Source organism: Zingiber officinale, chromosome 1B (genome assembly GCF_018446385.1).
Source record: "Zingiber officinale cultivar Zhangliang chromosome 1B, Zo_v1.1, whole genome shotgun sequence".
In the NCBI taxonomy this organism is placed as follows: domain Eukaryota; kingdom Viridiplantae; phylum Streptophyta; class Magnoliopsida; order Zingiberales; family Zingiberaceae; genus Zingiber; species Zingiber officinale.
In genome coordinates this window covers 128793957-128809511 of record NC_055986.1, presented here as the reverse complement: position 1 = coordinate 128809511, position 15555 = coordinate 128793957, and the positions used below count along the sequence as shown (strand labels likewise).

General features: G+C 35.6%; 1 protein-coding gene across 1 annotated transcript; it reads left to right on the top strand.

Moving 5' to 3' along the window:
- The first annotated feature begins 6640 nt into the window (after positions 1–6640).
- On the top strand, positions 6641–9185 carry LOC121978652 (E3 ubiquitin-protein ligase RHF2A-like). Its single transcript, XM_042530970.1, has 8 exons — positions 6641–6848; positions 7141–7280; positions 7382–7428; positions 7809–7871; positions 7957–8065; positions 8177–8517; positions 8624–8731; positions 8824–9185. Exons 2-8 carry the CDS (start codon positions 7149–7151, stop codon positions 9131–9133), a joined length of 1110 nt encoding a protein of 369 aa, XP_042386904.1. The 5' UTR covers positions 6641–6848; positions 7141–7148; the 3' UTR covers positions 9134–9185.
- Positions 9186–15555: the final 6370 nt, after the last annotated feature.

The window sequence follows — 15555 nt, the reverse complement described above, 5'->3', positions numbered from 1 at the left end:
AGACGGAACTTAACAACATTGATTCCAAATTTAACTTATCTGTTCTTAATAGTTTAGATTTGAATCGCAAGCGAAACTTAACACTATTGATTCAAATCCACCTATGTTATTAATTCCATTAAATATTAATTTCCAAAATTGGCTTCCTGCAGGACTGCATGGCGAGGCACATGGCCTTCTTGGATATGGGAGCAACCACCACCGCTTAGACAAAGCCTTTTAAGGAAAGTTAATATTTAATTTCCTTAAATAACTCTAGGTTAACCAAAAAGAACAATCGAATCACAAATTCGAAAACAAAGAAAACACAAATTCGAAAAACTAATTCGAAATACTAGATCTAATGTCTCTTGTGTTTGGAATTCTTACAAAAAGAAATAACTAGCATGATGCGGAAAACAATTGCTAATTATACCTTCTCTTTGTAAACTAATGATCTCGAGATCTTCTGCCGTATTCCTCGCCTCACCTTAGACATTGTGTGGGCGACAATCCTCCAAGATGAACATCACCCAAAAGCTTTCTTTCTCTTCCTCTAAAATCCGGCCATCACCACCACCAAAGGAGAAGAGAGCAAAGGGAAAGGGAGAAGAGAGAGGGCCGACCACACCAAGAGAGACTCCTCCAAGAGAATAAGAATTGTTGTGTCTCATGAAGTCTCTTCACCCCTTCTTTTATAATACTTGCCCAAGGCAAATAAGGGAAGAATTTTTACAAAAATTAAAATCTTCCTCTAGTTTTTCCTTTTCCCTTTTTATTTTCCTTTTCTTTCCTCTTGATTGAATCAACCACCAAATTAATTTGGATTACGATTGGCCGGCCCCTTGCTTAGGCTCCAAGCAAGGTGGCCGGCCACCTCATCAAGGATAAGGAAATATTTTTTTTTATAAAATTTTACAAGAAGAAAAACTCTTATAAAATTTTACAAGCTTTCTTTCCTAAAGTAGGAGTTAAAAAAGGAAAGTTTTAAAAATAAAAACATGTTTTAAAATTTAAAACTCTCTTATAAAATTTCCTTTTTTAACATGGTGATAGAAAATTTAAATTTTAAAACTTCTCTTCCTTTTTTTCCTAAACCATGAGGATGGTTAAAAAGGGAAAGTTTTAAAACTTTTAAACTTTCTTTTAAAATATGTGGCCTAATTCAAATAAAGAAAGTTTTTAAATTTAAAATCTCTCTTTTAAAACTTGTAGTTTTCTACAAAGAGAAGATTTTTAAAAATTCAAAACACCCCTCCTTGTTTGAATTATTGTGGCCAACCCCTACATGCTTGGGCACCAAGCAAAGGGTCGGCCCCTATAGTAGAGGATGTGGCCCACCCTTGCTTGGTCACCAAGCATTGGACCGACCCCCTTCTTGGACACCAAGATGGACTTATATTTGGATGGACTTGAGACTATAATGAGGCTACAACAGGGACCTAGAGGAGAAATTGATTTTAGCCTTCCGATGAGCTTGAGTATCCCGTGTTCGCCCCGAACACACAACTCAAGTTCATCGATAATAACTCATTCCACTAGAGAGTTATTATCACACTACCGCACCAATCCCAAATTACATTATGGGCTCCTTCTTATCATGAGTGTGTTAGTCTCCCTGTGTTTAAGATAACGAATGTCCACTAATTAAGTAAGTTACTGACAACTCACTTAATTAATATCTAGCTCCAAGAGTAGTACCACTCAACTTCATTGTCATGTCGGACTAAGTCCACCTGCAGGGTTTAACATGACAATCCTTATGAGCTCCTCTTGGGGACATTCTCAACCTAGATAACTAAGACACAGATTCCTTCTATAATTAACAACACACACTATAAGTAATATCATTTCTCAACTTATCGGGCATATTGATTTATCGAGCTAAACCTCACTCTTTGATAAGTTAAAGAAATAAATATTAAATATATGTGCTTGTTATTATATTAAGATTAAGAGCACACACTTCCATAATAACTAAGGTCTAGTTCTTTTATTAAGTCAGTACAAAAAGAACTTACCTAAAATGGTCCTACTCAATACACTTAGAGTGTACCGGTGTAATTTATTAATCAAGATAAACTAATACCTAATTACACTACGACTATTCCGATGGTTTGTTCCTTTCCATCTTAGTCATGAGCAACTGTTTATAATTTATAAAGAACCGACAACATGATATTCTGAGTGTGACACCATACTCCATGTTATCTACTTATATAAATTAATTGAACAATTACATTTAACAAATAAATGTAGATATTGACCAATGTGATTCTTTTATTTCAAAAAAAAATATTTACAAAAGCTAGGCTTTTAGTATACACTCCAACAGTGTGATCGAAAGAATGTCAAGTGGGTGCGAAGCCTACGCTGGATAGACACGGAGCCTGAGACCAAATGAGAATGGGAGAAGAGCCCGTGGATCGAGTGTGAATGGGAGCGAAGGCTCTATGAGCCAAGTCGGGCGTGGATCCTGAGAGACAAAGCGACCGAGAGCAAAGCCTGCGGATCAGGCACAAACGCTAGTAGAGCCTGTGAATGGAGCACAAACGGGAGTAGAACAATCAGGCGGTTATGCGAATGCCAAGCAAGGGGGAAAGTGGGTATCGACCGAGTAGCAACGAGCAACCGCGGCGAGCGAAATGCAAATGATGAGTGCCGGGCTGAGCGAAAAGTGAGCAGTAAGTGCCGACCGAGCAACAACGGTGAGCAAAAACGTGAGTTGAGAGTGCCGGGCAGAGCGACAAGTGAACAGTAAGTGTCGATCGAGCAACAACGGTGAGCGAAAACGCGAACTGAGAGTGTCGGGCAGGGCGGCAAGTGAAGCGAGTGTGATGAGTGTCAGGTAGACCTACGAGCGAGCGGTGAGCACCGACCGAAAGGTCATTAGGCGTGAGAGCATGCTCACTTATAACTCGCACTGGGGCAAGAGTCTGGGACCCGACCTGCCAGTCGTTGGGCGTGAGAGCATGCTCACTTATAACTCGCACTGGGGCGAGAGTCTGGGACCTGACCTGTCGGTCGTTGGGCGTGAGAGCATGCTCACTTATAACTCGCATTGACGCGAGAGTCTGGAGGTGTGAGAGCATGCTCACTTATAACTCACATTGGAGCGAGAGTCTAGGACCCGACCTTTCGGTCGTTGGGCGAGAGAGCATGCTCACTTATAACTCGCACTGAGGCGAGAGTCTGGGACCCGACTTGCCGATCGTTGGGCGTGAGAGTATGCTCACTTATAACTCGCACTGAGGCGAGAGTTTGGAGGCGTGAGAGCATGCTCACTTATAACTCGCATCGGGGTGAGAGTCTGGGACCCGACCTGCCGGTCATTGGACGTGAGAGCATGCTCACTTATAACTCGCACTGAGGCGAAAGTCTGGAGGCGTGAGAGCATGCTCACTTATAACTCGCACTGGGGCAAGCGTCTGGGACCCGACCTGCCGGTCGTTGGGCGTGAGAGCATGCTCACTTATAACTCGCACTGAGGTGAGAGTCTGGAAGCGTGAGAGCATGCTCACTTATAACTCGCGCTGGGGCGAGACTCTGGAATCCCGACCGGGAGGTGTTCTGGAGGCCTGACTAAGAAATGCTCTGGAGGCCTGACCAGGAAATGTTCTGGAGGCCTTACCAGGAAATATTCTGGAGGCCTGAACAGGAAATGTTCTGGAAGCCTGACCAGGAAATGCTCTGGAGGCCTGACCAGGAAATGTTCTGGATGTTAGAGTGTATACTAAAAGCCTAGCTTTTGGTATAAACATTTATCTAGAAATAAGAATCACATTGGTCAAATATCTACATTTATGATAAATGTAGTTGTTCAATTAATTTATATTGTAGATAACATGGTGTGTGGTGTCACACACAGAGGATCATGTTATCAGTACCTTATAAATTATAAACAGTAGCTCACGACCATAATGGAAAGGAACAAACCATTGGAAGGTCGTAGTGTAATTAGGTATTAGTTTATCTTAACTATATAATTACACTAGTACACTTAGAGTGTATTGAGTAGGACCATTAGAGGTCGTTTCTTTTATACTGACTTTATAAAGAAACAAAGACCTCAGTTATTATGGAAGTGTGTGCTCTTAATCCTAATATAATAACAAGCACATATATTTGATATTTATTTCTTTAATTTATCAATGGGTGAGATTTAGTTCGATGAATCAATAAGCCCGATAAGTTGGGAAATGATATCACTTATAGTGTGTGTTGTTGACTATAGAAGGAAACTGTGTCCTAGTGATCTAGGTTGAGAATGTCCCCAAGAGGAGCTCATAAGGATTGTCATGTTAAACCCTGCAGGTGGACTTAGTCCGACATGATGATGAAGTTGAGTGGTACTACTCTTGGAGCTAGATATTAATTAAGCGAGTTGTTAGTAACTTACTTAATTAGTGGACATTTGTTATCTTAAACACAGGGAGACTAACACACTCATAATAAGAAGGAGCCCAAAATGTAATTTGGGATTGGTGCGGTAGTTCAATAATAGTTCTTTAGTGGAATGAATTATTATTGATGAAATTTAGTTGTGTGTTCGGGGCGAACACGGGACATCCTTCTCTGTTCAAAATCAATTGATGGATTGAGAGACCTCGAAATGACATGAAACTGATTTCTTTGTATTTATCTAGTTCTCCTGATTATAAAATATTATCACACATCAATTTGACCAAATATATTGAGAGCGGTAATTTTTTAAATACAAATATGTCTAAAAAACTAATTCGTGTTCAAAAAAATCACTGCTCTTAATATATTTTGTTAAATTGATGTTTGAGGACATGGATATAATCATAAAAACTATAAGAACTGATCAGATCTAGTTTCACTTCATTTCAAGTTCTCTAAGTCTATCAACCGATTTTAGCCGAATGAACATGATCTTGCCCGAAAACAGTGAAAAAGGCTAGCTGGAGATGTGGCTCTTTAGTTGGCCGGCGAAGATTCCGCTCCGGTCTACAACACAAAAAGTGTCAGTGTCCGATTTTCGACATTGGCCCTTCGATGCTCAAGTCAGTTACTAAAGTAGTAGAAAGAATGCAGTAGCAATGAGAGCACAAACACAAATAACAGATGTCACATCTCTTCGCTGGTGCATGACCCCCCCCCTCCCCCCTTTATATAGTACTACAGTAGGTGACGTGCATGTTTCCCAAGGCACGGACACATTTTACTAACCGTTCTATGAAAAGATATGTCAGAAAAGTGTCTCTAACATCATACTTTAACAACGTATGCAAATCCTTGACATGACAGTAGAAACATCCGTTGTATAATTTGTCTGTTGACCATACCCTGTTGTCAACGGTATTATCTTCTAAAGGGATATTACGAGATCCCGCCCGATCGATCTCAATTGCTTCTCTCCTCCGTAGTACCTCGGTTCAATAGGTTGTTTCTTACCTGATCGGCTAAGCAATCTACTCAGATGTGCTTCTTGGCCGATCGGATCCTTTAGGCTTGATCGACAGTTGAAGTCGACCTCCGCTCGACCCACTTTTGGTGAGCTTGTTGATTCTCTGGTATTGACTGTCCTGACTTTGACCTCCACGTCGATTGCTGGTCCCGCCTTTGACTTATACTTGATTTACACCTTTTACCATTACATCATAACCTATATTGATTTTATTTAGGTTCATTCGGCCATAGTTAAAAAAATCACTAATCTCAATATATTGTGTCAAATTAATATTTGATAGTATTTTTACAATTAGGAGAACTAGACGAACATATATGAATTGATTTCATGTAATTTCAAGATTTCTAGGTCCATCAGTCGATTTCGGCCAAAACTGACTGATGGATCTATAAAGCTTGGAATAATATGAAACTAATTTCTATATGTTAGTCTAGTTCTCTTGATTATTAAAATGTTATCAAACATCAATTTAATCCAATATATTGTGAGCAATGATTTTTTTAACATGAATATATCCGAAAAATTAATTCATGTTCAAAAAATCAGTGTTCTTAATATATTGGGTCAAATTGATGTTTGATAGTATTTTAATAATCAAGAGAACTAGATTAATATATAGAAATTGATTTCATATCATTCCAAGGTCTCTAAGTCTATCAGCCGATTTTAATTAAAATCGAAAAAAAAAAAAAATCAATCTTCTGATTTATTTTTACAAACCAATCGATTTGAGGACAAAAGTAAAATAAAAAATGGATACATAATTTAATAATTTAAAAATTAAAAGATATTTTAAAAACTTACCTACTGGTCGATAAAAAGCTGAACGTTTAGTATTTGGAAGTTTATTAATTTTTATCTGGATGTTATTAATCGTAATAACATATTTTAATCATTAATGCATATTTTAATTAAATGTATATTTTGGGTGGGTGATTTAGTAAATTATTCATTAATTATGATCCAAATATACATTTTTTAATAAATAAATAAATTGAAACTCTCGGCTGGATTCCTTACCTTCCCTGTCCGCCGGTCAAAAGACACAGCTTTCCCTTCTTCATGGTGTTCTCTGGAAACTTAAATTCGAGAGACCCATCATTACCTGAGCAATAGGTTCCAACTTCCGGTGTTACTAGCCTCTTCCATTTGTGGGTACAAGTTTACGTAGACACAGAAAGTGAGTTCACCAAAGGTCCAAAATAAGTAATCCAAATATCCAATCCCCATTTCTCTGCCCACACTTTGCATAAAAATAGGGAGGAGGACACGCGAGCGGAAAAACCCACCGTCCACCGCACCCCGGTTCCTCCGCTCATCTCTCTCTAGGGTTTCTTGGTTGGTACCCCTCGAATCATCGTCGGCTTGCGTAACCGATAGCAGGATCTCCGACGCGGTCATTCCTCAGGCCCGATTTCGAGGCGTTTGGTCTCAGGTGACGATGATAAGTTGCTAAGTTCTTCGCCGATGACGACAATGGGGTTCTCGTCTTAGAGTGCCATTTTTTATGTGAATTTAGCGGTCTCGTTGATTTGAAGTTGCTCTCTTCTTGATTGTAGCGATTACGATGATATGATATAAGTGTTCCCGAGGGTTCTCTTAGAACTTGGCGATGGTTCTTTCTCCGGATTCTTTTGTCGTCGTCTAGTCGTCCGTCATCTGATTTCCATTTGAATTCATAGCTTGATCTTTTGTCTAATTTAACGAGGTACTTACCACTGACTTAGGTTTTTCAATGGACGAGTCTGCAAAGATGGAGAGCCATTTGTCATCAGCTGCGGCTTTTGTGGAAGGAGGCATCCAGGATGCTTGTGATGATTCTTGCAGCATATGTCTCGAGGCCTTTTGCGAAAGTGACCCGTCCACGGTGCGTGGTGTTTAGTGTGTATATATGCATTCTTAATTGATGATATTACTTCATTGTCTCTATAGTTAAATAGACGTCTTATGTATTTCTCTGTTCTTCAGGTTACCAATTGCAAGCACGAGTTCCATCTGCAGTGTATTCTTGAATGGTACTTCCTTTGTTGTTCTCTATGCTATTATAGTTCTGTGCGGATTACTGAACTTGCCATTTAACTATGTATTTGCTAAGTATGTTCATTAAAAGAACACTCGTTTGGAGGAACATCTTTGAAATTCAACTTTATTGGATTATTTAGTGGTACTATGAGTTAACCCATTTTGGTATTTCTGCAGTAATGAGATTTCTTTACTTGTAATTTTTATACTTGTTTAATGAATGTGTTTATCAGTTTGAGTTTTCTTCACTGCTTATTAATTCTGCAAGCTAATTTTGTGTGCATTGCTCTTTCTTTATCTCAAAAAAGTCTTGGTTGTTGCTATTTATTTTTCCCCTTTAAATTAACGGGTTTTTTTTCAACTGCATAATTAGGTGTCAGAGAAGCTCTCAGTGTCCTATGTGTTGGCAGACTATTGGTTTGAAAGATCCAGCCAGGTATTAGTCAAATTAAACTTGCAGAATATGCTAAGATCAGTGGTACAAAATGAAAGGGTGATCATTTCTGACTTGGTCATGACAGCCATGAGCTACTAGAGGCTGTAGAGCGTGAAAGGAGCATAAGACTTAACCACGTACACGCTGCTGCTATTTTTCATCATCCAGCAATTGGTGATTTTGAGTTGCAACATGTGTGTACTCCTGTAAACTTCTTTCGATCCTTTTTATGTGATTTATTTGCAAACAGGTGATGGTTTTTTTCCGCGTCCCTCTACATAATGAGTATACATTTTTCATTACAGTTTTCAGCTGGAGAAAATGATGCTGAACTTGAAGAGCGTATTATCCAGCACTTAGCTGCTGCCGCTACCAGGGGAAGAGCACATCATATCGCCAGAAGAGGACGGGTTAGATCAGGATCTCAAGGCAGTCCACAGTATTTGGTTGTCTCTACTAATCAGAATTCACCATCAGTAGGCTCCGTATCTGCTTCCTCTACCGTAGTAGGGGAAAATGAATCACCTGCAGTAGTTGCTGTTAATCCGTCACTTTCAGCTGCTAGTCCAGGAGGGGAATCCACTGAAGTTACTAATGGTTTCCCGGCTCAAGTTAATAATACAAGCTGGCCTAGTTCAAGTCCCAGGTGCGTTTTAATCTTTAGTATTACTGACCTGGAAATCTATTCCTTTTTATTTTCTGAATACCCTTCCCATGGACCATTGGAATGTTCTAAATCATTCTTTATATAGGACTCCTACTGGTCTTTCTTCTCCTGGTAATCAAGACAGACCAGGGCCATCTGAGTTGCAATCTCGTTCAGAAACTTTGAGATCTCGCTGGAATACTGTCTCAATGAGGTGTTTTGAAGATTAACTTATGTTCTCAGTTTTCAGGATGCACAGATGCTGATTATACTATTTGTACTTCTTTTTGAAAATTCTGCAATCAGGTACAAGGAATCTATAGCTAGGAATACTCGAGGTTGGAGGGAGCGGCTATTTTCACGTAATAGTTCTGTGGCAGATATTGGTTCTGAAATCCGGAGAGAAGTCAATATTGGAATTGCAACTGTGTCGCGTATGGTGGAACGCTTGGATACAAGAGAACGTAGAACTTGGAGCTCAACCGCTTCAGCTGGTGCTGAGGCCAATGCGGTCGTGGAACCAAAAAACGAGGGTGTCAGTGGCAGTCAAGCTAGCACTTGTGTGAATAGTAGCACTTCGTCGACTTCCTGTTCTGCAACTTCTGGTTCCCATTGACTTATGTGGATTAACTCTCTATTTCTATCTACGAGCTTGCTCGATTATATAAGACTGATGGTATGCACATTTATGCTCTTCATGCTTTAATTACTATTTTTACAAAAAAAATTAAACAAAGATGATGAGGCTTTTATATATCTAAGTTTCAATTGTTGTCTCGTATTGATCACGAGCTTTTCACCTTAATGCCTGTTTACCTGCCGTTTCTTGGCAGAGAGGAAAAGTGAGTGGAGCGGAAGGATGGCCTGCTCTCTCTTTTACTTGCATGAAGAGAGTGAGCAGGAGGGAGCCGATGGAATCTGCTCCATTTTTTGTTTGGTGGAGAAGTTGTTCGCCCAAAATTTGTTTCGCACCCAAAATTAGTTGGACGTGAGAGAAGAGTAAAAAAGACCAAAATGTTCTTGCAATCTATGTTTAATTTTATTATTCTTCTTGCAAGTTATGTTCTTGCAATTCTATGTTAATCAGTTGGACATGAAACTATAGTAAAAAATAATCCAATCATTTTAATGTAGCCTTGTGATTGTGGTTCAAATTCATATCACAGGAGTGTGATTCGTTTTGCAAAGGTGCCGGATGCATCTAATGCATAGATTGATAATTCAACAGTTCGTTCACAGAATATTAGCTTTATCGAATGGTTTTGTCATTGAAAAGGACATGCCTTAGATTTATTTTATTCTTTTTATAGGACAGTGTAAAATTCGTTGACGCAAGATGAGCATGAGAATTTATTTTTGGAGAAGAGTCGGCAAAATGCAAAGTTCCAATAACGAATTCTACAAAAATATATATATATATATATATATATATATATATATATATATATATATATATATATATATATATATAATAATAATAATAATAATAATAATAATAAAATATATATATAAATATAGATATGTTATATTAACGACTCTCTTAATGTCGATTCCATGAATATGAAGGGAGATATATGTAGGTACACAGATGTCAGGTACATGGTGGGATAAATCTCAGGTCGTCAGTTTCTGATAATCGACTTTTGACCATTATGCAGAGATGTCATGCGTCCACCGTCTGTGCTACGCTTGGGACATAATGAATTCTACAAAGTTCATGGTGGATGTAACTACAATATTATCTAAACTATGGTATATAATTTGGAAATTGGTGTAGTAATTTTCTCAAAACTTAAGAAAGATTTGATCCCGAGAGATGGTTTCCTTCGACCATTTAAACCTTTATTTATGGGCTTTTTATTGACCAAGTAGGTCTTATTTTAGTGATTGATTTTTTTATCAGTTGAGTCGATTACTGTGTGTCGAAGTTGAAACTTTGAATAAATCAGATGATTAATTTTTTTGATTTTTTTTTCTCAAAGTCGATTTTAGGTAAAATTGATTAATGAATCAAACGATCCCGGATTGACACTAAACTAGTTCTTGGATGAATCTAGATAATATTTTTGTTGCAAAAATTTTTAGGATGAAATATTTTTGTCGTTGCCAAATTCTGCGACAAAAGAATTCAAATTCGTTGCCAAATTTTGGGACAATTTATATTTTCATTGCCAAATTTATCGCTAATTTTACAACAAAAATAATATTCATCGTAAAATTGATGACGAATTTGACAACGAAAATATAATTAATCCCCAAATTTGGCGACGAAATTTTTTGGTAAATCTGCAAATTTGCGATGAATCAATTTCGTCCTAGATTCTGGGACGAATCTATGGATTCGTTCCAAATTCTGGAACGAAATTTAGGACGAAAAATAAATCGTCATAAATTTTTCAATGAACAGTAAGTTTGGCGACGAATTATTTTTGTCGCTAAATTCATCCCTAAATAAAAAAAATGACTAGAACCAATTCATTTCTGTAATTTATCGTGTTAATACGATCTAATCCACTACATTGACGAGTATATTAGTCTTTTGCCACCATGTTTACAACAAATTCAATTAAGATATCTATTTAACATTATCACATTTTATTACACATTCTAATTAAAATTATCACATATTTTATTACACATCTTATTTAACATATATACACATCCTATTAATATTTGAAATAAAATCTACAATAATACAAGTCCAAAGTTGTCAATATATAACCATACAAAAAAGTCAAGAGAAGCATATACAATACATACAAATCATGGTATATAAAAATATCCAACACTCCAAGAAATTAAATAAGTTAATTCAAAAGAAACTATAAATACATCAACTCATCTTCTTCTTCCAAAAACTTTTATTCTCCGTCCAATCTTTTTTCCTTTATCAAAACCAATTCAAACAAAATAGATTATTTCTAATCAAAAAAATAATTACTTAAACTTAATTACTCAAATAATTATATATTTATACATATAAAAATGATTTTGCTTCTATACGAATCTAAAAACTTCATAAATACGGTAATAACATAACAATATAATACAAAATGAATACAAATGATTATCCAACCGAATTTACTAAAAGCGAAGCAATTTACTAAAAAACAAGTGCAAGCAATATGTCAACTTCATAACAAAAGTTCTTCCAAATATTTAATCAATTTATTTCCTTCATATTTGAACAAATAAAGTCTTGACATCAAATAAACAGGACTTCAAATGCAACTAATAAAAAAAGGAATTACAAGTACAACCAGTTCCACTCATAGTATGTTACTTTTTGAAAATATTTCAATTATCCCTTTCAATGGAAAACAAGATAAAAAGAATTTAGAAAATGGAAAAGATATTTGGCACTATCATTTTAACTTCTCTATTTTTTAATGTAACTGATGATTAATCTAATAAAAGAAAATTATTTAAATTATATTCAAACAATCTCAAATTTCCTATTCGAACATGATTGAACAAAGCATTACCATTTATCATCCATATAAATTTAAAAGTACTTGGATTAAAATTTTGGAGAATTATACATGCTCAACTAGTAAAAAAAAATACGTTGTGGTGAATTATATTAGAAATAGTTTAATGCATCATTAGATATGTACAGCAAATTTCTTATGGGTGTTAAAAACATATTAACTTACTTTTTCCTCTCTCTGACGTATATTTTATCTCACCAACCTTGTTAACAATAAAATAACAATATTAATAAAAAATAAATAAAAGATTCACAATCCATGGATTAATATTTAAAAATAATAATTATAAGACAAACAACATTCATAGATAATTAAAATCATGAAGAATCATCACCACCTTCATCGTCATCGTTATCGCCACCATCATCATCGAAACGGGGAGGAATCTGACTTGGAACAGAGCTCAACTGAATATGTCATATTATAACGTAGTGTTGTCGGCGCAACTCGCTAATTTCTTTATCCCTTTGCAATAATATTCCTTTTAGATGGATGACCTCTTCAGTCAAAGTATTTATTTGAGCCCTTACTACTAGTGGGGTGGAAGAAGATGTACCAGCTATTCTTTGGGTTCTACTCAAAGAACCTATCCCCAATATTCTTCCCTCTTTCGGTCCTCCACTAGCCTCGAGCTATAAATTCAAATTATTGTCAACAGAGGACTCAGACCTTTGAGTATCAACACTAGCTTGTGAGCAATCATGTGTGGGTTAGCTCGAGTCTATCATACTTTTCCTATATTTTAAAAATGCATACCATATAAATTAGATATAATAGAAACACATATAATATTAAGAGAGGGAGCATATATCTAACTAATAAAATCTAAATTATAAATTAAGATTAAATAAATAATAATTCCAACATTTACTGCTTTTGCTCTAGCCCCACTCCAAGTCTTATCTTTTTTGTAAAAGTACGGGTGAAAGTATCTATGAAAGCAGACTCCTTCCCCATCTCCTTAGTCTAAAAAAACACGGTTAGAAATAATGAAATATTTGATATAGGTAAATAATTATTGAGAGAGTTAAAAAATTATCAATCTCTGTCTATACTCATCTATGTTAATGGAGCCTCTCGCATATATCACAGATGAGTCACTAAAATTGTAAGATTGATTCATTCTATTCAAGTTACTCCTTTGTTTACTCTCCTCCATTGCCCAAAAATTGATGATCCTTAGCCAATTTTCATCGATGATGAAGCTTGATTTTTTTTCCTGATTCTTGACATTATTTAGTACATGCCTGATATGATCGCCACATTTTTTAAAAAATGTTCTCCATCTCGTCACCCGAGTCCCAATTATTTATCTGTTGAAATGGAAAAAAAAATAATTGATTATATATTTACTTTAAATTTGTATATAAACTGAAGAGGATATACCTTGAACTCGTTCCACCATAGCTCCTTTGTGGCATGTGGAGTGCTTGAATCTTTTAGTGATTCATCTCCCTAATGGTCATTCGCAACTCTATTAATTTCATGAATAACCCATATAGGGTTTTCAAATTTGCATTAAATTACAAACAAATAATGTTAAATAATTAATATAGTTTTTAAAAAACATTTTATAGTACTTACGAATCTCCCATGGGGACTAGAAACTGTTTATCTTTTCCAAACTTAGCAAATGAGTTTCTGGCCTAGTCAGGGAGATGTGTGAGTTATGGTAATTGCACTGGCAATGGTACTAGCGACTATGAATGAGATGGTGCTAGAGAATATACATGAGAAGGTTCAGCCTGATTAGGGGGTAGCGTAGCCTGCGTAGGTACAGTGGCAGGTGATGAATCTGATTGGCCCTGTGAGTTTCGTCTACATCCACCCTGTCAAAAGATATGCTAAAAATTAAAATATAGGATAAAGTAAATTGTAAATTTGTTGCATAATAAAATATTAAAAAAAACTTATCATATTTGCTAAAAGCTTAAAGAATGTGGGAAAGAAAATATCAGATGTCATCTTCCATGATCTGTAGGAAAAAAATATAGTGTATTAACAGATAAAATATATAAATTTAAGAATGAAATAATATATAAAAAAACTCATTAAGCTATGAGGTTGATAAATTTGCATATTAAAATTAATTGTCTTTGTAAAAAAACTAGTACCATGGATAAAAAAATATGGCAAATTTTTTATATTAAGCTAATAAAACTTACCCATTATCAAAGATCAAAATCCTCATTATCATTATCATCCTTGTCGTCATCGTCTTCCTCCTCCTCCTCATCATCATCAATTTCACTTGTATCCACCTTTATCACTATACCACTGGGATTTCATAAAGTTGGAATGATATATTTCTCAATCTGAAATGTGTTTGCAACTTCCTCTTATTGATATGCAATATTTTCCCAACGTGCCTCAATTTTTTTTCATGCTTTGATTTTACAAATAACCCACTAATCAATCTTATCACGTTCAAACTAGGATACGAAGAATAAAATACTTGAATTGCTTACCATGTCAAAACAAATGGTTCATATTTCTTGTAAAATCTCTTATACTTTATTTCAACTAAATTATAATCTGGATGCACCTTCATCCCTCAGACAGGGTCAAACCAGCAACACATAAATAAGATAATTCTCATTTCTGGCCATAAGTATTCTACCTTTATAATTTCATCCAGCAAATCATAAAAATTATTACTTGCACCTCCATTATTGGATAACTAAACACACACTCCCTCATTCCATATTCTTGAGTTTGAAAATTGTATTCATTTATAAAATATGCTGGTCAAGTGTGTACGAATGCTTTTGGACCCATGACAGATGGAATAAACATTTTTACCCAAGATGAGCTTGATTACGATGAACCTAAGGTGAAATACATAAAATGTTAAAAGTCTACATATGCATAAACCAAATATAGATTGTTTACTTACATATGATTTGAACCATGACGCAAATTCTTTTTTCACAAAATCGATCAAACTCATTAGTTAAACCCCGACAGTCAGACAAATTCTTATTATACATCCAACTTTTTTTATTTTATATTTTACCTGTATTTATTTATTTAAATATTATTAAAAACAACTACACATAAATCTTACCATGAAAACAAAGTAACAAAGAGAACCTTATCAAATTGAAGAAATACACATATGAATAATATATTACTAGCATTACTGTAGAATCAAGCATAAGCACATTGTGTTTGGTAGATGAAATTTTGAGATGAATCATGCCAATTAATGAACTATAACATAATTAATTAATTGAATTTATATACCGATAAGTAATTGTATAGTAATGAACATAGAAATACCAAAAAGAGGTGAATAAATACGAGTATCTCCAACTACACTGAGCTCATGGTAAATTGAGACATGTACAAACAACATTATGAATTTAGACAGTACCTTACGATAATAAATAAGAAAATGAAACAATAATATAAGAATCAAATCATACATCTATGGCATTATAGTTAATCACACTTTGTGTATTATAGCTAATCATGGGGGGCAGCCACAGCCAGAGGGGCCAGCCGCGACCACCGAGGCAAGCCACAACCACTAGGGCCTGCTGCG

Bases quoted from the DNA above. Each gene is read 5' to 3' on its own strand.
- LOC121978652 (XM_042530970.1), top strand. From the start codon at position 7,149: ATGGACGAGTCTGCAAAGATGGAGAGCCATTTGTCATCAGCTGCGGCT. The intron at 7,281-7,381 runs GTGCGTGGTGTT...TCTGTTCTTCAG, and splicing joins GCGAAAGTGACCCGTCCACG to GTTACCAATTGCAAGCACGA. The intron at 7,429-7,808 runs GTACTTCCTTTG...CTGCATAATTAG, and splicing joins CTGCAGTGTATTCTTGAATG to GTGTCAGAGAAGCTCTCAGT.